Source organism: Myodes glareolus, chromosome 6 (genome assembly GCF_982192425.1).
Source record: "Myodes glareolus chromosome 6, mMyoGla1.1, whole genome shotgun sequence".
NCBI classification, from domain to species: domain Eukaryota; kingdom Metazoa; phylum Chordata; class Mammalia; order Rodentia; family Cricetidae; genus Myodes; species Myodes glareolus.
Window position 1 is genome coordinate 104,057,335 of NC_142031.1, and position 24,825 is coordinate 104,082,159.

General features: G+C 43.7%; 2 protein-coding genes across 5 annotated transcripts in view; one reads left to right on the plus strand and one right to left on the minus strand.

The window, feature by feature from the left end:
- Nucleotides 1-4,857, plus strand: part of Nt5c3a (5'-nucleotidase, cytosolic IIIA) — a 38,462-nt gene extending 33,605 nt beyond the window's left edge. For all 4 annotated transcript variants that reach the window (XM_048440424.3, XM_048440423.3, XM_085691040.2 and 1 more), the window contains 4 exons: nucleotides 591-680; nucleotides 2,177-2,339; nucleotides 3,224-3,424; nucleotides 4,213-4,857. In XM_048440424.3, coding sequence (XP_048296381.2) covers nucleotides 591-680; nucleotides 2,177-2,339; nucleotides 3,224-3,424; nucleotides 4,213-4,314 — 556 coding nt within the window. In that variant the 3' untranslated portion in view covers nucleotides 4,315-4,857. The remainder of the gene's footprint in view (nucleotides 1-590; nucleotides 681-2,176; nucleotides 2,340-3,223; nucleotides 3,425-4,212) is intronic.
- A 6,777-nt stretch (nucleotides 4,858-11,634) lies between these two features.
- Fkbp9 (FKBP prolyl isomerase 9) overlaps nucleotides 11,635-24,825 on the minus strand; it is a 46,999-nt gene continuing 33,808 nt past the window's right edge. Inside the window, exons 7-10 of the mRNA XM_048440419.3 lie at nucleotides 21,901-22,087; nucleotides 17,581-17,726; nucleotides 15,152-15,315; nucleotides 11,635-13,006 (exon numbers count right to left, since the gene is read on the minus strand). Of these exons, the coding sequence (XP_048296376.1) occupies nucleotides 12,830-13,006; nucleotides 15,152-15,315; nucleotides 17,581-17,726; nucleotides 21,901-22,087 (674 nt within the window). The 3' untranslated portion in view covers nucleotides 11,635-12,829. The remainder of the gene's footprint in view (nucleotides 13,007-15,151; nucleotides 15,316-17,580; nucleotides 17,727-21,900; nucleotides 22,088-24,825) is intronic.

A 24,825-nucleotide genomic window follows, 5' to 3' on the forward strand; every position in this document is an offset into this window, starting at 1 on the left:
GTAAATAAAAAATCCGGCACTTAAGTCTTAAAGCAAGATCTGTATTTTAAAGCTTCTTAGACAAGACACAATCTAAGAACAAAGAAAAAGAAGTAGGGTCCACACCACACCCGCCCCAACATGCAGCCCTGGCCTCTGGTGTTGTTCCTCAAACTGCAGCACTCAAGGGGACCGTGGTGAGAGCTTTGTGTGGAGCTCTTGGACAGAACAGACCTTGGCAAATGTAGAGGTGCAGAAGAGTCCCCTAGTTCTCTGAAAAGCAACCCCTAAAGTGGAAAGTGTTTTTGGTTTGAGTGGCAGCATCGACTTTTAACTTGTGGACCAGGAGTATTCTCAGTGGCTGTCAGGGAGTGTGGACAGCTCACCTGTGTGTTGTAGTGAACGTGAAACAGAGGCTTTCTCTGCCAACCTGCAGAATCAAAACTGGAGTTAGTTTGGGAAAACTTACCAAGACTGATTTCTTTGTGGATAAAGGACTGTTTGCAGTTAGGTTTATCTGAGGGTGGAATAAGCTCTGGTCCCTGATAATAAAGATAATAGTTTTAAGATTTTAACTGGTATCTCTCCCCTCCTCTGACCATAAATTCCAGGTATACTAAATCACATGGTTTGCTTGTTGAACAAGGCATACCAAAAGCCAAACTTAAAGAGATAGTGGCAGACTCTGATGTCATGCTCAAGTAAGTCTCCTGGGTTTTGTTGTTTTTATTGTTTATATAATTAACTATTGTATAAATTCAATTACGTGTTTTAATCAAAATAAGCTATGACATTATTCCATAAAACGGTTAAAATATATCATTATTACAAAATGAATAGTGGTGAGATAAGAAAAATATTCTAGGTTAGAGCTATTAGGGTTTGGGGGGATAGCTCAGTTATCAGAGTGCCTGTTTAGCACGCCGACAGCTTTGTTTGATATGAGCACTGAGTAAAACTGGCACAGTAAGGGGATGGAGAGGTGGCTCAGCTGATAAGAGCACATGCTGATCTTCCAGAGGACCAGGGTTTGATTTCCAGCGCTCACATGGCAGTTCCAGGGGACCCAACACCCTTTTCTGGCCTCCATGGGCACCAGGAATGCACATGATATACAGAGATACATGCAGGCAAAACACCCATAACATAGAATAAAATTGTAAAACATTTTTTAAAACCCAGGCATGGTGGCACTAGTCCCTGCACTTGGGGAATACAGGCAGGAGGATCCTGAATAAAATAGCAAGTCTGAGGCCAGCTTGAGGTGCATGAAACTGTCTTTTAAAAAAAGAAGTTTGTTCATTTAGATTTGACAAGAGCATTGAAAGATTTAAGTGATGATTGGTATTTCCTTTCTCCAAAATTTGAAAAAAAAAATTAAGAATAATGTATAGACTTAAATAACCATTATCATTTTCAAGTTCTTTAGGAAACTGGTTTTGAAAGATCTGAAATTTAAAGGAAATATTATAAGCTAGGAAGGTTTCAACTAAGAAGTGTTTCTGAATCTACATGATTCAGAAGCATAAGAATCACCTTTGGAATTCTTATGCTTTGAAAACTTTACAGGGAAGGGAAACATTTTAGTTTATAGGTAAAATATTTGGAAGGCTTGGCTTAGTGTTGAAACCTGTGATTACAGTGTTTAGGACGCAGAGATCGGGGAATCACAGCCAGCTGAAGGCCAACTTGGTCTACTTAGTAATTACTGCACAGCACGCACATGCACGCGCACACACGTGTGTGTGCACTATTTATAGTGTTTGGGTTATAACTTTGTGAAAATCACCAAGCTTACTTTCAGTACTTTGCACCAACCTTCAGTTTTTTCAACTTGTTCGTAATATGGTGACAAGCAGCGAAGTTCTGGAGGTAGGGAGGGCAGAGCAGCAGGACCTCAGGCGGGTGGCCTTCAAGCTCAGCCTAGTGGACTTTAAAGGGCTTTTCGCAGTATGATTTGACCCCTTGCTTTTAAATGGTGTAAACTCTAGGCTTTTATCCATGCTTGCTGTGAGTCTAAAACGTCTAGCTGGAACTGTGGAACTGAGCCAAGCAAAGAGTCGCCTGCTGACTTGGTCACTGTTTTAGAATGAGAATATGATTTGCAGAAGTAGGTAGAAATATTTTTGTTTTATACTTTCTAAGAGAGAGAGAGAGAAATCGATCTTGCTCATTACCACTCTGTCTCCACTTGCAGGGAAGGATATGAGAATTTCTTTGGTAAACTTCATCAGCACGGTATCCCTGTGTTCATATTTTCGGCTGGTATCGGTGATGTGCTTGAAGAAGTTATACGTCAAGCTGGAGTTTACCATTCAAATGTCAAAGTGGTATCCAACTTCATGGATTTTGATGAAAATGTAAGGATATGAATTCATTCCTTAAGGCTAAAAGATTTTAATCATGTAAATCACATGTTCTTTATTAATATCATATAGATGTTTGTTAAATTAGATGATGCCCGTAGACTATTAATGAGATTTGCTTTCTCAGTATTGTATGTATATTTTATGCTCTCCTTAAAGTTTTATTAACAAGTTAATAAGCGAATATTAAAATTCACAAAACTTACACGACAGTAATTTAACAGTGCAACCCTAAAGACTACATCTTAAGTGAAAAAAAAGATACGAATAATACTAGCATTTTTTTTCAATGAGTATACTGTAAAATGTTCTGGGTATATCGGAGAATGATGTAATCCCAGCATTCAGAAAGGCTGAGGTTATTAGGGTCATGAGCTCAGTGCCTAGGCCACATAGTCTCAAGCAAAATAAAATAACAGCAAAAAGCATAAAATAGAATCCTTTGACTAGGAACAAAATGAAAAGTTGAATTATTGATTAGCTGAGTTTTGCCATTTAAAAAAGAGAATATGCTTTTTTTGAGCCCTCCTACCTGTCTTGGACTTCCATGTTTGAAATCAAGACAAATTTAAAGATATGGCAAATAGTGGCATCTTTTTAATATCGTAAAATGTAAAAGATTTAACAAGTAGAGTTTGTAAAACCTATTATTTCAAGCCAGAGAGATGGCTCAGTACTTAAAGGTGCTCCTCACCAAGCCTGACAACGGATTTTAATCCCCAGGTGCACAGGGTAGAAGGAGGGGGCCAGCTCCTGCAAGTCAAGTCGTCCCCTCACCCTTCAAATATTCACTGCCACATTGCACCTGTATACATATGCATGCCATGAATAAATACAATAAAGTTTTTCTTACGTGGTTCTTTAAATCTCTCTCATAGGGAGTACTGAAAGGATTCAAAGGAGAACTAATTCATGTATTCAACAAACACGATGGTGCCTTGAAGAACACAGACTATTTCAACCAACTGAAAGACAACAGCAACATTATTCTGCTGGGGGACTCCCAGGGAGACTTGAGGATGGCAGACGGCGTAGCCAACGTTGAACACATTCTGAAAATTGGGTATCTGAATGACAGAGTGAGTGTGTGGGGCTGCAGTTTAATTTTCTCTTGAAAAATGTAAGATGAAACCTTGTAATCAGTTGCCAAAGGCAGGTGAGAAAGGTATTTTACTGTCCCGCTTTGGAGTGACAGAGGAGATAGGAAGCTCAGACTGTGTGAGCTGTGGAGGGCACAGTCCCCAAGTGGCAGCAGGCAGTACTTCCTAGTCGTGAAGCTGTCTTCATGCGTTGCCAAACATTCCTTGTACAGAGTTGCCCAAAGTCAGAGCCCCCAGAGTAGAAAGAAACTATGTAGGGAGAAAAGTACCCATGTGGAAACTTCTTGTCCCTGAGTCTAAGCCAAAGAATAAGCTTGCCGCGGTGATGCTGCAGGCCTGTCTTCGCAGCCACCAGGAGGCTGAGGCAGGAGGACTCAGCCTGAAGGCCAGGGTAAGCTTAGACAGCAAGACCGTGTCTCAGAAAATTAAAACCTCAATCAAAAACAAAATTACTTCCTTTAAAAAGAATTTGAGAATGTTTTATTTTACAACTTTTATGAAATTAGATTTTGCTGGGCGGTGGTGGCATGCACCTTTAATCCCAGCACTTGGGAGGCAGAGGCAGGCAGATCTCTGTGAGTTCAAGGCCAGTATAGTCTATAGTGTGAGTTCTAGGACAGGCTCCAAAGCTATACAGAAAAACCCTGTCTCAAAAAGGGGGAAAAAAGATAGATTTATATTCTACAGATCTAATATTATGAGGTTAAAGTGGAAATTATTTGCATTTCTCTGGATGTTTATTGTATTTTTATTCTTCTGTTAATTAGGTAGACGACCTTTTAGAACAATACATGGACTCTTACGATATTGTTTTAGTAAAAGAAGAATCATTGGAGGTTGTCAACTCGATTTTACAAAAGACATTATAATCAAGCCATTTGTGAGAAGACGTCTCCCACAGGTGCAGCTGAAACCAGCACCAGCCATCTTGAGGAAAGACTCTTATTTATAAGACATTCTTGCTTTTGGCATTTTCCCCTTTCCCTTCAGGTGGGAGTCCTCGGATCTTCAGATGTGTTGAACCTGCAGCCCCTTCTTTCACACACAACACTCACCAGATTTTTTTAAGCAATTAAAAACGATCTTAAGGCCAAAATTAGAAAAAGAACTCCCTTTTCCAAAGTGAATTTTGTAGTTTGGTTTTCTTCAGTTTTTGGGCACTGTGTGGAGGCTCAGAGTGATAGTGTGGCAGGTGATAGTGTCTTTGATTTTAACCACTGCCAGATTTGTGATTTGGGTGGAGTGTGATAACACCATCTCCTAAAATAATGTTTTGTTTGGTTATTTTGTCTGGAAAAAAAAAAATTTGCCAGGGAAGTCCAGCACTTTGTATCTGAAAAACTGTTGGTGTCCATATCACGAACGTTACAAATCTGTGTGAAACACTGAAAATAAACCTGAAATTAAAAGCGTTTTTTTTTTTTTAAATTCTGCTATTGAGATCATATTCAGCCTGTCAAGGCGGCTTATGCCTGTAATCCTAGCACATGGAAAACAGAGGCAGGAAAATTAAGAATTTAAGATCAGTTTCAAGTCAGCCAGCCTCAACTACATGAGACAGAGGAACAAAAAAAAAAAATCTATTCAGCAAATATTTGTATTTATTAGGGGCTGCTGTGTTTTTTCTTCTTAGTTTCCTTCTTCATTCTGTGATATATAAATCCTGATCTCTGTCATAGTAGATAGTTATATTAATCCTACTTTCAAAATATATGTCTAAGCATAAAAAATAGTGCTGGAAAAATTTAATCTGTCCTTTAAAAATACTGAGGTCCATGAAAAGTCTTTTCTTTCATTGAACACAAGAAAAGAGTTCCTTGTAAACTTATCAGAAACAAAGACTAGCTGAATATATATTAGTTACTTTTCTATTGTTGTTTTGAAACACCACAGCCATGTCACTTAGAGAAGAGAGCGTGTGTTAGGGCATTTCTAGTCCAGGGGAGTTAGGCTTCAGGGTGGTGAAGCAGGAACTGCAGGCACTAAGCAGAGAGAGCAAACTAGCAGTGAGGGGGTCTCTACTCCCAACAACCAGATGCCGGACTTCCTCCAGGCCACACGTAAGCCTCCCCAAACAGCAGCACCATCTAGGGATCAGGTATTCAGATGCCCAAGGCATCTCATCAGGCCATCACACTGGGTCCCTGGGAGACTAAGTAGTGCAAAGTCAGGGCCCAGGCCTCGTTCCAGAGGGTTTAGTTCCCACCGTCATATATTTGATCCTGACTGTAACATTTGTACCTCAGATCCTGAGGACAACTAAGTGGTTTGCTTACAGCCACCAAGTATGATCTGATTGGTCTGGCCATTGGGAAGAGCAGTCTCTAGTCCAACCACATGGGGCAGAAAGGCAAGGTTAAATGATAGAAAATCTCTTATCCTGATCCGCCATTGATGTTTTTAAGTTTTTAGTAAACAATATATGAAAGAGGAAAAGTATTTAATATGAAGTATTTCCAAATAAACTCGAAAGTAAATGGTAAGCCTGACATGTGGCGACAGGGACAGTCCCCGCAGCATGAAAGGCTGAGCCCACACAAGTTCAAGACTAGCCTCAGCAACATAGCAAAATCCCATCTCAAATGAAAAATTTTAAAATGGCTTGAAGTATTGTTCAGTTTTAACATTTACAGGGCCCTTAAAGACCGAAGAAAGAACAGACACACAGATGAAAAACTGGCTCAAGTGGGCTGAACTCGCTCTGCTGGAGTGGCACCTGCTTCTAGGCAACAACTCAGAGCTGTTTCTATGTACAGCACAGGAAGAACTAGCTAGTCCCAGTAGGAGGTGTCTGTAAGGGAGCAGTTGATGCTATAAGCTGTCAATTTCAGTCCAGCCAGAGAAGACTGCCAGTTCCCATGGGTCGAGGGCATTGGGGTCCTGGTCAATAATACACATCCACTCAGGACTTCGTTCACTCCTTCCACAGTTATTTGAAGTTTCCTCCACTCCCCACAGCTTCTCATACAGGCTATTTACAAAGGGCTTTATAATATGCCTCATAAATAGCATATATTGCAGGTAAAGAATACTGAAGTTAATGGGGCAGACAATGGATATACACAATGTGTACTCAGAAACTGAGGGGGAGGAACACGAGCTGGAGGTCAGCTTAGTCTACACAATAACTGTCTCGCAAAAATAATGAAGATAAGATCTGCATTCTTTTTCTTAAATGCTAGGGATCAAACCCAAGGCTTTTGCACAGGATAGGATCTGCATTCTAAGCAGCATACGGCCCCCACTTAGTCAGGTGTCATGGACGTCCTGAGAACTGGTTTTCTCCACAGTCCTGCACACACCTGCTGCTACAGGCTTGTAACCCATCATCACTGCTACCCGGTTACTCCTGAAGCTCAGGGTGTTTGCATTCAGGTTTGGTTTTCAGATTTTAATTTCTTCATGTAGCCATCAAGAACTGAGTTATGGGGTTGAGGAGGTAGCTCAGCAGGTAAAGACACTTGTCACCAAGTCTGACAGCCTGAGTTCAGTCCCAAAACCCACAGGGTAGTAGACCCAGCTCCCACAGGTTGTCCTCTGTCTTCCACATACAGGCTATGTGCCCATGCACAATGCACCCCTATCTCTCACACACATCCAATGCATATGTGTACATATCACGTATGTCACAATAATGTGAATCTGCACTTCTTTGAGGAGGTGGTTGTAATGGTTTAAGTAAAATGCTGCAGGTCCCCAGTGGCGGCAGTGGGCAGAAGTTCCTGAGATCACAGCAAGCCACGAAGGCAGCCAGGTCCCAGGCAGGAAGCCGCATGGCTGGTGAGAGACTGAGACGGAGACTGAGAGTGAAGTTGGATATTTAGTGGGTTATATATTTAGGGGGGAAGGGGAAAGAGCAGAGAGAGAGAAACAGGGGGGAAGGGGAGAAATGGGGAGAAGGGAGAGACAGAAGAACAGAAGCTGCCTGAGAGAGACAGACAGACAGACAGACAGAAAGGAAGAGAGCTCAGGCCAGAAAGGGGGGGGGGGGAGTGTCTCTTAAAGGGACAGGACAGACCATTACAGTGGTAGTGAAGCTACCCAATAGGAGAGCAGATGCCAGCTGTGAGCATTAAAGGAGAAAGAATCTCTCTTAGGCAAGAGCTGAGCATGCAGAGATGTTACGGAAGGTTTAGTGGTCAAAGAACTGAACACACAACAGTCTGAGGTTCGAAGGAAAGAATGGCATCGGATGCTAGGTAAAACAGCAGGGTTTTATAAATCAGAAGTTGGAGCTGGGTACAGTAGTACATGCGTACAACCCAAGTACTCGGGATGAGACATGAGAATAGTGAACGAGCCACACAGCTACACAGCGAGACTCTATCTCAAGAAGAAAAAAAAGAAGCAAATGGGCTTTTCTTCTGCAAAAGTGAGGGGCAGAGCTCTGTCAAGCATCCCATCATAATGCTGGCACGTGGACACTGGATTGTAGCGCCAATTCTAATTGGTTTTAATAATAAAAACCTGGAGTCAGATATTAGGAGAAGCAGAGCAGCCAGCTCTGCTTCTATGAAATCCTTAGACGGAACAGGATATTCTCTCTCTACAGGTTCTCAGATTGAATGTCCCAAGATCCTTTCCACCCCCACTTGTAGTCCTGTCTCCACCTCCCTAGTACTGGGATTAAGTGTGTGAGCCTGTTCTCTTTAAAACTGATTCAACCTCCTGTAGCCCAGGGTGGCCTTGAACTCCTGCTTTGTCTCAAGCGTGGGGATTAAAGGTGTGTGCCACCACTGCCTGACCTCTTAGACTAACTAGTGACTAGCTCCACCCTCTGATCTCCAGACAAGCCTTATTTGTCAGAAACAAACAAAATGTCACCACGGTGAGCTGGTAGTACAAATTAACCTGAGAAAAACTTTTGGCTGCAGGATCTTAAACAAATTATAGTAAATTGTGCAGTTAGGGCCATGGAGATGAAAAGCAAATGGTTCACAGAAATTTAATGTGCTGGATGAAACAGCTGTTCCAAGTAGTCCTAAGATCCGAGAAGATTACTTGTGTAGTCTTCAGAACTTCTGAACACTCCATTTAAGTTGCCCAAGCTCTCAGCAGCTTGCCAAGAACCTTTATCTTCACCACACCACCCCCAGGCCTCTCTCACTCTTTTTGGGACTTAACCAGATCCCAGCCCATTTTCCACCAGCAACTCTCTGAGCCACCAACTGTTGTCTTGAGGCCCAGTCTTCCCCTGCCCTTTAGATTCTCCAGAACCCTGCCCACCATATGACTGGGACCCTCCAGTTGTCCTGTCTAAGCTTGAGACTCATGATCAGGCCACACTACTAGGGAAATCTTGTTTGACCCTCATTGGTCTACCCACTGCAGGCACTTGACTAGATGACCAGTAGAAGACAGGACCTGGATAGAGACTGTAGCCCTGAATACCAAATGGGAAATCACAATCCTAACCATGCTACTAAAGGCTGAATACACACACCTGTTGAAAAAAAAGAAAAAACTCAACCACCAAACTTAGCTTCAAAGACACAAATCTCAATGAAGAAATAAAAACAACGCACACATCCATAAAATACACATACCTCCAAAAATACAAGTCCCTTAATAATGGCCCCTAATGAAAATGACCGGAAACTCCCAGACAGAATTTTAAAATAATGATGATAGCTATGTTCAAACAACTCAGAGAAGACAAACAAACAAATACAACAGGAAGTCCGTCTTACGAAAGAAATGAAGTTCAGATTGTTGGAAAAATAGGCAGGGTGAAAGAACAGAAAACCCTGACATCTGCAAATGGGCATAAGGAACACAGAGTGGAAGAGGATCACAGAAGCACTAGAAACTGGAAATGTACCTTAAACTCTCCATGTAGTCTCCAAGTTACATGAGGTACCAAACAGGTCAGCTCAAAGTAGACTTTGAAACTAAACTGGACTGTTGATTACATTATATAGTCAGCTTTTCCATTGACATAAAGAAGATAATTAAGGAAGAGGAAAGTTCATTTGAGCTCAATTTTTTTTCTTCCTTGGGCCGGTGAAAAGGTAGGCCATACCTGCCCCTCACTGGACACTGCAGCAGGAGAGCTGGCCCCTAGACCTCTGAAGAGACAGCCCACCCCTCACTATAAGTATAAAAGAGGTGGCCATGGGTGTAGGAGGGCTGATGGGCGTGGTCGATCGACAGAATTAATCAGACCAGCTCAAAGATAAATAGTAATATATTTAATAATTGGAAAAACAGAAAACTCACATGACCAATGATCCCGCGAACACCAGGAGCACAGAGAGAAACAAAAAGAGAGGGCAAGCACACCTGGATGCTTTTATCCTTTCTTCTTGGCCTCAGGGAGCCACACCCTAAACAGAATGTGATTGGCTGAGCTTCCCCATCAGGGCTGGCTAAGCCCCTTCCCAGAGGGGGGTGGTCCCAGTGAATCCCAACTGACCAGCTCAGCTACTCCCATACCCACATCTTGGGCCTTGGGTTGGCCCACCCCAACATCTACCCCATAGATGACCTGCTGGAGTACACGAAGGCACTGGTCCTGCAGAACCATGGCCACAGGAGCTCCATGACTCAGGGCAACAGCAGGATGTCCAGGAGTTTTGGTGAGGGTCCAGTGAAGACGGTATGCCAGAGGCCTTGAACCAGGTCAATGACTTACTGCAATGAACGTTGTGTGGGTGGGGCTGATTGGACAAAAGGATACACTTTGTGACACACCACAGCACCCAATGTCACTAGGATGAATGAAGAGGTGTTGGAGAGACAGAAGAGGACCAAGGTCGTTTTTGTTATTATTGTTATTGTTTTATTTTTAATTGATTGGGGGGGAATATGTAGGGACTGGGAGGTGAGCAGGATTGGGCTGTATGATGTGAAAATCCCAAAGAATCAGTAAGTAATAAAAAGAAAAGGTAGGTAGGTCACAGAATCCAAAATACGTAACAGCAAAACTTACACCTCACAAGGTAATAAAAGAAGACCACACTACCATTCCAGTTGCCTATACGCTTCCCACCAAACCAGCCGTGATGGCACACACCTGTAACCCCAGTCCTCTGCTGCAGGAGGTGTTGAAGACCAGCCTAGGCTAGAGACTCAGAATTGAATAAACTCCAAGCTAAACCACGTGTGCTGGAGGGTGTCTGTTGTCCTAGCTACTCTAGAAGCTGGGGTAGAAGGATCACTGAGGACAAGAGAGTTCGATAATAAACGAGACACATAAGACCCCAGTCTCAAAAACATAAATAAATAATCCAAACTTCCCCGGCATTTTAAATATCCAGTGTAAGCTGAAAATGATTCCGTGACTGAGCAGACCTAAGAAATCGGCAGCACTCTCATTGAATAAATGGACTCGTGTTCCTTCGGAAAGCCAAGGGGGAAGGACTTTAAAGTCCTGTTCCTGGAAGCCTACGATGGTAAAATAGTGGATGGCAAAAGCGCCAGTGAGTTCTTAGTGTTCCAGTCCTTCAGACAGGCCAATAAGATCACCCTCTTCTCTCTGTAGATGGGTGAGAGGGGTCTTGCTATGTGACCTTCACTGGCCTGGTATTACCCACTCTGTAACCCAAGATGGCTTCGAACTCCAGACAGTTCTGCTTCACCCCTCAGCGCTCGATGGTGCGCACTTACCACCACGTCCAGCTTTTGATGTGGGTCCTGGGAAGCAAACTTGGGTTCTCATGCTTGCATGGCAACAACTTCGCCAACTCAGTCATCGCCCCAAATCGCCCACTCCATGAGACCAATGTTTGAGAAACCCAGTCCCTGAGGACCGTTCCTTCTGGCTTAGGTAAGGGTTCACCTGATGGGAGCTGACGGCCGACACTAGACAGGACGGTGAGAGAGATGGTCTCTCGTTCTTCACTTGGCAGCAGTGCCACCCAGGCTCGGGAAGGAGCTAGATGCGTCAACACATAAGTTCAGGCTGCTCTGCTCCCGCTGTTTCCCCTTAACCTCCAGGCCCAAGAATGGCAAACAGCCTCCAGCTGTTGCTAAGCAACCCTATCTCCACAGTATCTCACCAATTTCTGCGCCCCTGAGCCCTGCCCACTCCTGTAAATAGTCCTTTCAAGTAGCTTACCTAGTGGGTCTCTTGCCAGTCCCCCCACAGCTGTCCCAGTCCTGTTGAGTTTTCATCAAGGAGGTTGACTGCATTCTGTATTCTATAAGATCCTCTCCATTTTCAAAGAAAACACCACAGAGTCAGATGATATAATTCAACATTTTATATCAGGAAAAAAAATCAGTTTTCCAACATTAATTCCATTGAACAAGTGCACAGCATTTGCATGAACTCAGGGCAACATCAGTACAAAACAAGGAATTTCAATTTGTAAAAAAGCCATTTCAAAAGGAAACCTTTGATCACTTCAAGGTAAATGCCAACACCAGTTGGGAACAAGACATAAGGCAGGAATATGGCTACCACATGGCATGGGAATGAGCTGGACTGAATAATGTTATTGCTTTTCTACAGCAGGAGACCCCAAATTGCCCTCCAAGACACAAATGAGTGGGGGAAAAAAAGTCACCTTCATTTGTTGGCATAACACATCTACCTTAGTCACAGTAAGGTTTTCTGTTGGCTGACCGGCGAAACCCAGCAATCAGCCCTACATGTATCTACCTAACCGAAGGAACGCGGAGTGGAGAGAGAGAGCCCTACAGGACAGTATCGGGAAGATAGCATGTGCCAAGCACATAATCCTACAGAGCAAATATCGGCCAAATCTCCTCGTGGGCTAAGACAGCTCCCATTTGGTCTGTGGTTTTTCCTGTCCAGGAAGCTCCTGTTAACCTTCAAGTTACACCACTACCAATTGGAGGGCAGCCAGTGTAGTGAACTGGAAAAGCAGGGGATGGGGATTTGTAGGGAAGGTGACCGAGGGGTGGGGGAGGGGGGTCACAGGGCCTGCTATCACCAGAGCAGGGCATTAAGAAGAGCACTGGCTGCTGTCTGGGAATCTTGCTGGAGCATTCATGCTCTCTATCTTTCTGCCCATGTAGTGGACATTTTTTAAAGACACCAGCAAGATTAAAAAAAAAAAAAAAATCTCTAGGTAGACACCTGGCACTTCTGTTTCCTCCATGACAGCTATGTCTTCTATGAAATAATGTTCCTTTAGTAACACAGCTTCCCAGAAGACTCATAAATACAGTTTGGCAGTGCAGACTTTCCCATGCCAAGGCCCTCTGCAGACTCTACTTACTATCGCTGGAAATCCACCCAAGTGCTCACTCACCATGGACATGAACCCACCCCAATGTATGCTCCAGGTACTACACGGCCCACCTATTGTTTGCTAATGTCACCCCTTCCTAGAAACCTTCACACTGACAGCACGCTCGGCCACAACAGGTCATTTGGTGTCATGCACTCCTTGGCCCAAACTGGTTGTGTCAGGCTTACAGTTCATCATGTTTGGTTTCCTGGTCCTTGAGCTTAAATTCCTCGGCCGTGACCTTCCCGTCTCCATTCCGGTCCTGGTTGGTGAACATGTTCTTCACGATCATTTCAGCATTGAAACCGGGAGCCAGCTTCCCCTTGCCTGTCGCCACCTGGGCATGAATGTACTCCGAGAACTGGGGAGGGGACAGGACAAATGTGAGAAATGGCAGAGCCAAGCCTGAAATATTGTGGCATTAAAGTGAGGAGACTGTAAAGTAAGAGGCTGTGCTTCCGAACCAAGCTGTCCTCAAGAAGTACCGGCCCTGGGATTCTCTCCTGAGAGGCAGCTGCAAGACCCTAGTCTCGGGACTGGAGCAATGGCTCAGCAGTTAAGAGCATTTCGTTCCCAGCACTCATGTTGGGTAGCTCACAATCACCTCAAACTCCAGCCCCAGGGGATCTGATACTCTCTTCTGGACTTCTCTGGCATCTGTTAGATACATGTATATATTCCCACACACACTCATACACATAACCTTAAAAATAAAAATAATATTCAAGTGTTTTTAAATTCCTTTACTAAAGGACCTCACGTCCTTAAGACCCAGATATCCAATAAGCTTCAGCCACTTTTTAGCTTCCTACCTGAGGCTAACCAGTCCAAAAACAATGTTGCACCCACACATTCCTTCATTCACACTAAAAACCTACCAGCATCTACCATGTGCCAAGCATTCTAAATCATGGGACACATCATAAACAAAGCTGCCCTTGTGATACTGATATTCTACATGAATATAAGTAAATTACACTTTAAGTTACAAAAAGGAATGTTCCACCAAAGAGAGAGTGGGGAGAGCAAGGTAAGGTTAAATAGGGAGAGTGAAATTTGGGGGACAGGAAAGAACCTCTGGGGTTAGGGAGACTTGTACGAAGGCTTAAAGGAAGTCGGGGAATGAGCCAAACAGTTGTCTACAATGAGTCTGTTCCAAGCATAGAGACAAGTTCATTGGTTCAGATGCCCAGGGAGGAAGCCTGCCTGGGAGGTACTCAGAACATGTGCTGGACCATACATGCAGGCAAAAAAATTCATACACATAAAATGAAAATAAAGAATGAAAAGCTGCTCACAGTGGAAAGCTAAAGTCCCAGCTACTTGGAAGGAAGATGCTTTGAACTCAGGAACCCAGGGTTAGCCTGGGTAAGAGAGGAAGAACCCATTTCATAAAAGCAAAATAAAGCCAGGCACAAAATAAAGCTGTATTTCCAGCACTCAGGAGGCTGAGGCAGGAAGACCATGAGTTCAAGGCCAGCCTCAGCAAAACATTCTCTCAAAACAAAAGAACAAATATAATAAAAGAACAAACAAACAAGAAAAAAATGGGAGCAAAAGATAAAAAAATAGACAAGTCTTGAGGTTTTGCTGTAAAAGGAGCAAAGAAATGAAAACTCTGGAAAGACATAACACGACATATAAAATAATCATGCTGAGCATGATGGTGCATGCCTATCACCCCAACACAACACAAGATTACACGTTCAAGAGCAGCCTTGGCAACCCACGGACACCATGTAGCAAACACAAAGGAGAATGGACATAAGAAAACCAAAACCATGTGTGATAGTAAATGGAACATTCCAGGTCCAGGAAAAGCTGATGGTGCAGGAAGACAGAGTTAAGACTGCAGCATGTGCTTGAGGGAGCAAGTCATGAGCTCTAACTCCAGGCGCTGTGACAACACAAAAGACTGCTGAGCTCCCCTAAGAAGCCAAGGCCCTGGCTCACACACTGGGTAGCTGATACCTTCCATGGGCTACCACTTTCTCGGCAGGGTCTTCTAAAACAGTGGTTCTCAACTTTCCTAATGTTGTGACCTTTTAATACAGTTACTCATGTTGTGGTGACCCCCCAACCATGAAATTATTTTGTTGAAACTTCATAACTGTAATTTTTCTACTGCTGTGAATCGTGATGTAAATACCTGATGTGCAGGATATCTGATATGCGCCCCCAGAGGGGTCGCGACCTACAGGTTGAGAAGCATTGTTCTAAAGCATAAGCAGACCTCTCCTTTGACTGCTGTGAGGGCAGCAGCCAGAGAACATGTGTCCAGGCAGACCTGCCGCGAGCACCCAGTGACTGGGAATCGAATTCAGATCTGTGCATTTGAGATAACCCTACACCTCTCAGGAGCTCTGTTCCTGCACGTGGGAATGTGTGTGAAAGTCCTCAGTGCACACATGCTCTAGTTACCACCATCTGCATGCCCAGCCCTGTCCTCGGCACACTGACAGGCCCCTGAACAACTGCTGAGCCTCCTCTTACAAAGGCCATTTACCTCCTCCAGGAGGACTTCCCCATTGCCATCCTTGTCGATCTCTTCAAAGAGGTTGGGAGACACTTCGCCATTCCATATGAACATGTACCCCTCCGGAAGGCCAGAGACAAGCTCCAACAGCTCAATGTCAAACACCAGGACGGCACTGCCAGGCACCTCTCCATCTGTGCAACGGAACAGAGCATGGTGTTAAACCACAGGCTGACCCGGTTGGGACCATCCACCCATGCTGCCCTCCGCGGTATCCAGCTGCCATCTGCAAGGAGGCCACTCATTCCAGCTAGTGACCCCTCACAGAGGCATGAGGCCAGCTTAAAGGAGGGTGACCAGAATCTTCTTAAAGGAATAAAATAAGCTAGATCCCTGAATATCCCATACAGGAAGGATGTATGTCTTTTCATGAAACCTGAGTCTCAATTTATGTGCAAACTAAATGTAGAGGCTAGGGAGAGAGCCTGAGTTTAGTTCCCATTACCCATGTCAGGCACGGGCAGGCAAAATGGCTCACCAAACCTGAGTAAGATTCCCAGGACCAACATGGTAGGAGAAAACTTATGTCGCAATTTGTCCTCTGACCTCCACACATATGTATACACACACACACACACACACACACACACACACACACACACACACACACACACAAACTAAATGAACAAATGAATGAATGAAAGTCAAACAGACATCGAGGCAGGTATGGCAGCATACACTCCTCATAACCTAGCTCTGGGGAAGCTGGGGAGAGGTAGAGGCAGACAAGATGCCTGAGCCCAACCAGTCTGGTCTATTTAAGTCCCAGGTTAGTGCGAAACCATTTCAAACAACAAAGTGGATGGCACCTAAGGAAAGACACTCAGCATTGCCTTCTAGCTCCACACATGCACTCACAAACACACATAACCCACACAAACATGCAATGAAACAATTCTATGTTTATGTGGAACACAAAATGAAATATAAAATCTTTAGGCCAGGTGTGTTGACCATGCCTGTAAACCTGGCACTTAGGAGGCTGGAGTAAAAAGACTGAAAGTTTGAGGCCAACCTGGGCTACAGGGGAAAACTTTGCTTCAGAAAACCAAAAAAGTAACAACTATAGGAAAAGTATCTCTTGCTTTATTCTTTGGTAAAAACAAAACATTTGAAAGCCACTAGTAGGGACAACAGTTGTGGAACCTTTTCTTCCTTTTGAGGTACCAGAGACCAAGCCACGGCCTCCATATGTTCAGCCAGCACTCTATCTCTGAAATGTACTCCCAACCCCAACTAAAGAATTTTAGGATAAATTTAACTGCAGAACTTTAAGGACAATAACAATGCCTGAAAACTATATGCAATTCAAGGTTAATATATACAGTAAGACTCAAAAGAAGTCCTATATGTATTAAAAATAAATGCTATAATTATTAAAAATTATAGATTATAGTTTTGAAATTTGCTTTTTAGTTTTGGTGCTAGAGATTAAACCCAGGGCCTCGTGCATGCCAAGCACAAACTTTTCCACTAAATTATATTCTATGTTACATATAGTGTATAATATAATTATATGTCATAAGAAGGACACACACAGTTTTTGAAGCATTTCTTCTGGGATAAGTAAAAGGAGCAGGCAGTAACTGATCTATTTTGATATTTCTTTTAGTTTGGATTTTTGGTTTTGTTGGTTTGTTTGTTTTTGTTTTGTTTTTGTTTGGAGACAGGGTTTCTCTGTGTAACAACCCTGTCTGTCCTGAAATTCCCTCTGGAGACCAGGCAGGCCTTGAACTCACAGAGATTAAAGGCATGCCCCACCACTACCCGGCATGGTTTTTTGTTTTGTTTTGTTTTGTTTTGTTTTTTTTGGTTTGGGTTTTCCTTAAGAAAAAGAAATGTCACACACTTTTACTAACTGGAACCCTTCAGTACCAGCTGTCTGCAGGGTACACACCATAAAGGAGTGCTCTGGAATCAGGATCTAATAAAGTAAAATGTGCCCCTGCAGGGATGCAGTATTTGGCTTTTCCAGAACACAGAAGCAATCTCTAGCGTAGAGCATCTTCCTGACCTACAGGCGGCAGAGCAGTGAACAGCAATGGCTTTTAACTCTGTACCTGGTCCAGGAAACAGTTCCGAAGAAGCAGGCGGCCTGACCCCGAACCACCCAGACCCCTCCTCTGAGGCCTGGCAGATGAACCTGCAGACCACTGGTGTGTTTTCTTGAAGCTTAACCTTTCTAAAGCAGTCAGGGGCAGTAACACAGGTCTTTAAACGAAACTCAGGGGTCTTTAAACAAAAATGTTCAAAACTTAAAACAGGAAAACACACACACACACAAACCCCAACAACTCCGTAGCTTTAACACAGAAGCAACACCTATGCCCCTAATTATGGCACCAAAAGCCCGAAGTCTAGATAGGGAATTCCCAGCACTCCTGCACACCACCGCTTACCCACGCCGGCCTCTCCATAGCCCAGATGGGGTGGAATGATTACTGTCCGCTTCTCGCCCACACACATCTCTCGGAGACCCATGTCCATGCCCAGCACGACCTGCCCAGATCCCAGCACAATGTTGTAAGTTTTGCCCAAGTTCCACCTGAAAAAGAGAAGAAATGAGTGCCCTCAATGGTGACGGAGGGTGTTCTGCTCAACACATACAGTTCTGAGGAAATGTCAGGCAGACCCATGGCAGGGCACGCTGTAAAACAACCAGCCCGCCCATTTCTAAACTGTCAAAGGCATGAAAATCAAGACAAAATGCCCATTTCGCAGTACAGGAGCATGCTGGTTTGGGAACTTACTGCTATGAGGGATCCTACAGGAATTCTGGTAAGAAGGAAGTAGGAGCATTGAGTGACATGGATATATTCCTAGTGATAGCTGGCTCTCCAGTGGCTTCAAGGAGTAAGTTCTTTGTATCTAGATAGGCATTTTATGAGAGTGTAGACTATATAATGTAGATAGGAGCCTGGATTTTATTTCATTTATTACTGATCTATTTAGAAAAACTATGTAGCCCAGGATAGCCTTGAAACCACCATGTAATCCAGGATGACCTCAAACTCCTGATCCTGTTGCCTCAGACTTCAAACTGCTAGCATTGCAGGCAAGAACCAGGCTAAAACCAGGTGGTGGTGGCACACACCTTTAATCACAGCATTCGGGAAGCAGGCGGATCTCTGTGAGTTCGGGGCCACCCTGACCTACAAGAGCTAGTTTCAGAACAGGCCCCAAAGCTACAGAGAAACCTGGTCTCAAAAAAACAAAAAGCAAAACAAAACAAAACGAACAAAAAAAAAAAAAAAAAAAAAAAAAAAACAGGCTGAGAAACATGGCTTTTAGGTTCATGGCCTGAGGTAGAACCCTGGTGTTGAGCTAAGAGGTAGTCCAGCCATTAAGACCACTTAAAAATCCTGGCTCTGTCATTTCATTTGCCCTGGGAAATGTAATCTTGGTTTCTTTGTCTATCATGTAGAGATAATAACAGTCGACAATAAATATGCTTGAGATAATAGAAAGCAAAGAAAGGGGTGTGAGACACTGGGATCTGTACAGTCTCCAACTCCAAAGATCCCAACGAGGGTTCCACTGACCACAAAGTTCAGGGATCCTGAGGACCCAGCTGAGAAGTGGGCCCCATAGGCTCAGCCATGAATGAAAATCAATCACTGTTTCAAAAGCTACAGCACTCCTGCTACTTCCCAAAGGCAAACAACAGCTATCACATTCTTCGTTCCCTTGGTGCCCATCACAAGGAGCAGATGTCTCCCAAGCCTCCCAGCCTTCACAGGCCAGGACTGCCACTTCCTGCCCTCCTTCCCAAGGCCGGCTGATGTTCAGAATCCAGCGAACCCAAGATGACCCCCTGTGCTTACCCTACCTAGGAGAAAAATGACCCAAAGCCAGCACTGGCACAGGACATCCTCAGGAGAGGCCTGCCGAGGAGCCATCTCTGACCCACTGGCTGTTGAGCCTTTTCAGCCATCAGGAATCTCCATGCTGCCTCTGATCCCATCTGGAAGCAGTACGGGTCTCTGAGGCTTAGAGAATATTCAAGACCTTGCTGACCACATAACAAACACCCCATTGAAACACAGAGACAGTAAGAGAATCCTCTAAGCAAACAACTCCATTATTTCTTTTCTCTGGGGTCTATTTCTGTTTATTTACTTATTTTGTGGGACTGTCAAAAGCCACCCTCATTCCTCTGGGTTCTCCCACCCCTGCCCCCCCCAGGCTTCCTGCTTCCTGTCATGAGTCCCCTCAGTGCTCTGGCTCCTTGCCCAGTCTCGCACTGAAATCTCCATGTTTTCCAGAAGTAGCATTGTACTGGAGAAGTCATGCTTCCTTGTGCACCAGAAACTGTACTATATATACCAGGAAAACTTTGTTTCCAGTTTATACTGTGTCTAAATTTGTTGGGAATAAACTGTCTAATATCAGACTCCCTGAAGACTTGACTCAGGGTGACAATGTCGATCTTAACTGACTTTTTCAGTCTCACCTCTCTGCAGTTCACTTTCCTGCTGGGATACCTGCAGGGTTCCCCTCAAATGGCCTCTGCAGCATCTCCTGCCTCCAGGTCCTCGCCCAGTTTGAGTTCCTGTCCTGACCTCCTTCAATGATGAAGCCAAATAAGCCCTTTCCTCCCCAAGTTGCTTCTGTCATGGTGACATGCTTCATCACCACAGTGGAAACCCTAGCAAGCGCCCACACCAGTGAACTGGTTATGTCTATTGTACCCACGTAGGGTTTGAGATAGCATGAGGAAGGCAGGTGCCTGCCACCTTCCCATAATCCCTTTATTTGTAATCTCACACACTAGAGACCAAGAAGGATGTGTGGCCATTGCTCTGCCTTTGGATTTCCATGGGACACAGACGACTCCCAAAGCACAAAGTGAAGACCCCCCTGCATCCCGTGGCTCCCCCTCGGTAAGAATACGGTGATTCCACCAAACATAACAGAGGACGGGAACTCTGATAAGTGCATTCTGCACCAACGAGAAAGAAGTCCTTTTATTGCTCACCCTCGCTTCCCTTTTCTTGGTCTGCACAGCAGAGCAGGAACGGAACAGCGACTTGCACTGCGCTAACCTTCTGAGCCATTTTCACGTGTGTGAGCTAGCTAGTCATTCCCACTAACTTTGAATAGTTCCATAACCAGTCACTGGCCTGTTGTAAGCCATATCTCTGTGAATCTGGGCCACCAAAGTAAAGGATATATTTCATTAATTCTAAAATGTGGACTTTCCCCCTGACACACACATCTTAACATCTCTGTGATTATGACAGACAGAGCATTGTTACTTCCTGGAAAAATACTTTTGTGTTCTTAGAGATACATAAAATAGTATTTCCAACAATGAATGAGCTTTTGATTTGATAAAATAACTCTAGATGTACCAGCATGCAGGACCTTGTCAGGTTCTCAGAGCTAGAAGGCTGAGGGACAGGTAAAAGAGAGGCACCTCCATGCCCAGAACAAACTGCAGCAGAAGGAAACTCTTTCTGCTCCCAAACTCTGGGCTCAGGGATCTGAATTAGGCTGAACACAAAAGTGGATGTCCCCATACAGAAATATAAAGTCTGAAGATGGTCCTTTCCCAGAGAGAAGACAGGCTTCACTTCCAGACTCAACTGAAACTTGGGGGTCACAGGGTTACGTTATTTTGTGATTTCCAGGTTTGTTTCTATCACCTAACGTTTATAAATTGATCCTTTGTGTTTTAGATACTGGACAAACAAAAGAAAAAAAAACATCAACAAGCAAATCAGGTGCCCCTAAAGGATTTAGGTTATAACAGACACAAGAATAAGTCAAAGCCAGAAGATAAAAACAGAACATGTAAGGAGACGGACAAAGAAGGAGCAGTGATTCCTACCACGAATTCAGGGATGTTTTTGGAATCAGGAGGGACATGTAAGTAGGGACAAATGTCCATCAGCAGAGAGGCCAAGCAGTCTGCAGACTGTGCCACTGTGCATGGTGGGACCCCAGTGAGGACACAGTTTCTGTAACAAACGAGGACAAAGAAAGCCCATGGACCCCACTCTAACACTAGCTTCTACTTGCTGAGGGATATTTGATCTTTCTGTGAAACTCTGAGACTGTGCTAATAAAATTAATCTTGGATTAGGGGCAGAGCCAGTAACTAGTTGACAAGAATTAGCCATAGAGAGGATGGAGGACCCAGGAGAATAGAGAGATGCATAGAAAGGAGGAAGGAGGGACTTAGAATGTTACAAGCCTTTTTGGTTTGGGGTAAGAGGAGAGATGCTCTCTTGCTGAGTGTCCAGCCAAAAAGGAAGGCCAGCTGGTTGCTTAGCAGCTTCTCTGATCTAGCAGGCCTTCACCCCACCATCTGACTCCCGGGTCTTTATTGGTAAATAAAACATCTTAGATAAAAACAACACACTTAAGGGTCTCACTATGTATCTGTATTTGACTTTAACTTTCTATCTTCTATTGCAGCTTTCCGAGCAATAGAATTAGAGGTGTAAGTCACTACATCTGGCTCCAAGGGTTTAGTTATTAAATATAAATCTGACTTTGAGAAAGAGCATTCCACCAGGTAAGAAACAGTCTAGAGCCAGGAAGATCTTCAGTAGGGAACTCTCAGAATGATACACTGAGCACTGAGAAGGCTTACACTACACACTAGGGAGGGCTGGACCAAGCAACCCCTACCCAGTATCTGATGAAGAGAGGAAGACAGCAAGAACTACTATCCAAAACTCCCTCCACATCTGGTTCCCAGGTACCCTTACGTGGAGTCCAGCAGAGTCCCATCCAGGAGTGAGGCATTGTAGTGGTATTTCAGGTAATCCCCCTTCTTACTCAGCACAGAGCAATCAGGAGGCTTGTAATGGGACGTGATGCTGATGGAATCTGAAGGGTTGTGGAAGTCAATCACATGGATGTCAAACACCAGCACAGCTGAGCCAGGAATATTCCCTAAAGGGGAGACACAGGGAATCAATGAACAAGTCCACCAAGCTACAGTACACTTGCCTCCCCAGTACTGGCAGGTGCAAGGAACCCAGGGGTCCAGGCATGAAATTGAAGGGGCACTAAAGGAAAGAAGCCAAAAGGAATGTCAGACATAATCTAATCTTCATTTTGCACTTGAAAAGAACAGAGACACAGTTGATAGGAGTTATGAAACTAATTATGAGTACAACTTGAATTCAACCCACTGCCCCAATTACTAAGCATGAAAAGAGGCATGGCTCAGTGAAACATAGATCAGAAAACTCAAGCCTATGCCAATGAAGGCTCACCCTGTCCCAACAGAAGAGACAGCATAGGAAATGAACTGTAGTGTATCGTAGGTCAGTGTCCAACCTACTACTCAAGAAAAGCAAAACTATCATAAACTTCATAAAAGAAACACAAACTGTACTGTGCATATCCCTTACATTAGCATGCCAGAGTCAAAAAGTATCTGCAATGCATCCAGCTTGTTCCACACAGGGTGGGCATAATCAGGTCTGGCACAAATAAAGCCATTAGATGAGTGCCTGGTTTTTAATAAGCACCTACTGCTTATATATATTAGCCAATACTTGACATAATCTTCTATTTTCAATATACAAATGGGAAAACATGGGCACAAAGTTAAGAATTATAGGGAAATTTGTGTCTTTACCCTAAGGCACAGCTGTGGCTGTCACTGCTGCGTTTGTGGAATTTTGTGGTTTTATAACAGGGCCTCGTCAAAGCATCTGCACCCACAGTGTGACTCCACTAAGAACCAGGAAGTGATAAGCTTCACTGAAGCTGAGCAGGGCTGGAGAGACAGCTTTGCAGTTAAGAGCACTTGTTGCTTTTGAAGAGGACCTGCGTTCCATTCCCAGCACTCACATAGTGGCTCACATCCATCTATAACTCTGGTTCCAGGGAAACCCATGCCCTTTTCTGGCCTTCTAAGACATTTCACACATGTGGCACACATACACGCATGCAAGCAGACACTCACCGATACAAAATAAATAAAGCTTTTAAAAAGAGAATAAAACTGAAGTCAATCACTGAGGTCAGATCTCCAGCCAGTTTCTTATTTAACTTCACTCAGACCTTGTTTGCCAAAGCAGTTGGGTGAAATAGTTTCTTTTATTATCAACCATGAGTTTGGGCACTGGCCAGATGGCCTCTGGGCAGTTACAGCGTAAAGAGTAATAATGACTTTTGTCCTTGAGATCGGGTATCTCTTGGCTTAGTGATGAGACTCCAGTTAGGATCATGATCTCTATGTGTTCATTTGTCCATAGACCACAAACCTCCACCTGTGAAGCAGTCACCAGTCTATGATCAACTCCTGTGGAAAGGATCCCTGAATCAAAGGTGGCTCTTCAGGACAGCTACTGATAAAGTTAATAATAAAAAGCTATGATGATAAATAAACCATCTTTTGGGAGAGGCAGACAGGTGTAAGTCAGTGATGGCAGGAGCACACCTTGACCAGGACTGCTCAGATACATGTACCTCTCGCCCTCTATTTAAACCTCAGCCTCACGTCACTAAAGATGGATATACGGAAGGAGGTTTTCAGGCCACTTCATCTGTCCAGGGTGACCACTCAAGTCAATCTCACTTGTTTTTCATCAATCATTATCTCTTTCTTGGTATATTGGGGATGAGGCTGAGCCTAACTTGCAAGGGCTTCCGGAGCTTTAACCTGAATGACTTCAATAACACTGTGAATATACTTAATTCCTCTGTAAGATTAAAAGTGGTTAAAATGACTGTTAGTGTGTGTATTTTCCCTTCTCACTCATAAGTAGCTTTTAGACATAAAGTTAAAAAAAATTCATAACCCCAAAGAACCTAGATAACAAGCAGGACCCGAAGAGAGACATATATGGCTCTAATAGAAAAGGGAAGTAGAAAAAGACAAGATCTCCTGAGTAAATTGGGAGCATGGAGATCATGGGAGAGGGTAGAAGGAGAGGAGGAAGGGGGGGAAGCAGAGAAAAATATATAGCTCAATTAAAAACAATTTTAAAAAAGGAAGATATGGAACTACTATATAGCTTGCTTGTGATAGACAATGATTCTTTTCCACATATGATAAAATTAGTAAATCTAGAGAAATTTGAATAAGATTTGATCAATATACACAATATGCACATCCTTGTATGAGATACTTAGACTATGATTTTATTAACATGACCACTAAGGAAACTAAGTAAAGGGGGATACCTATTATTCTATAATGACTCAACAATTATGTTAACAAAAATCCAGTCAAACAAAAAATGGTTAAAATGGGAAAGGCATGCACTACTCCAGCACTCGGGAGACAAAAGCAAGCAGACGAGCCAGTTTAAGGCCAGCCTAAACTATATAGCAAACCCCAAACCAGACACTGTTATACAGTAAGACCCTGTCTCCAAAAAAAAAAAAAAATCAAATAATGTAATTTTCCATCTCTGAAGAATACAAAAAAAAATTTAATGATAGATCTCAAAAAAATCACATCAGAACCTTAAAAATGTCAGCAGCAGTAGGGAGGCTGAGGCAGGAGAATTTTGAGTTCTAGAGTCATCCTGGGCTACATGGACACAGTCTGTCTCAAAAAGAAAAATTAAAATGTCAGTGCCCGGGCCTCATTCTGGGATGTTAACTGTGGTAGCAACTTTTTCTGGATTGAGAACAAGGTAAAAACACAGAAGCGTGGCTCACTGCCACTC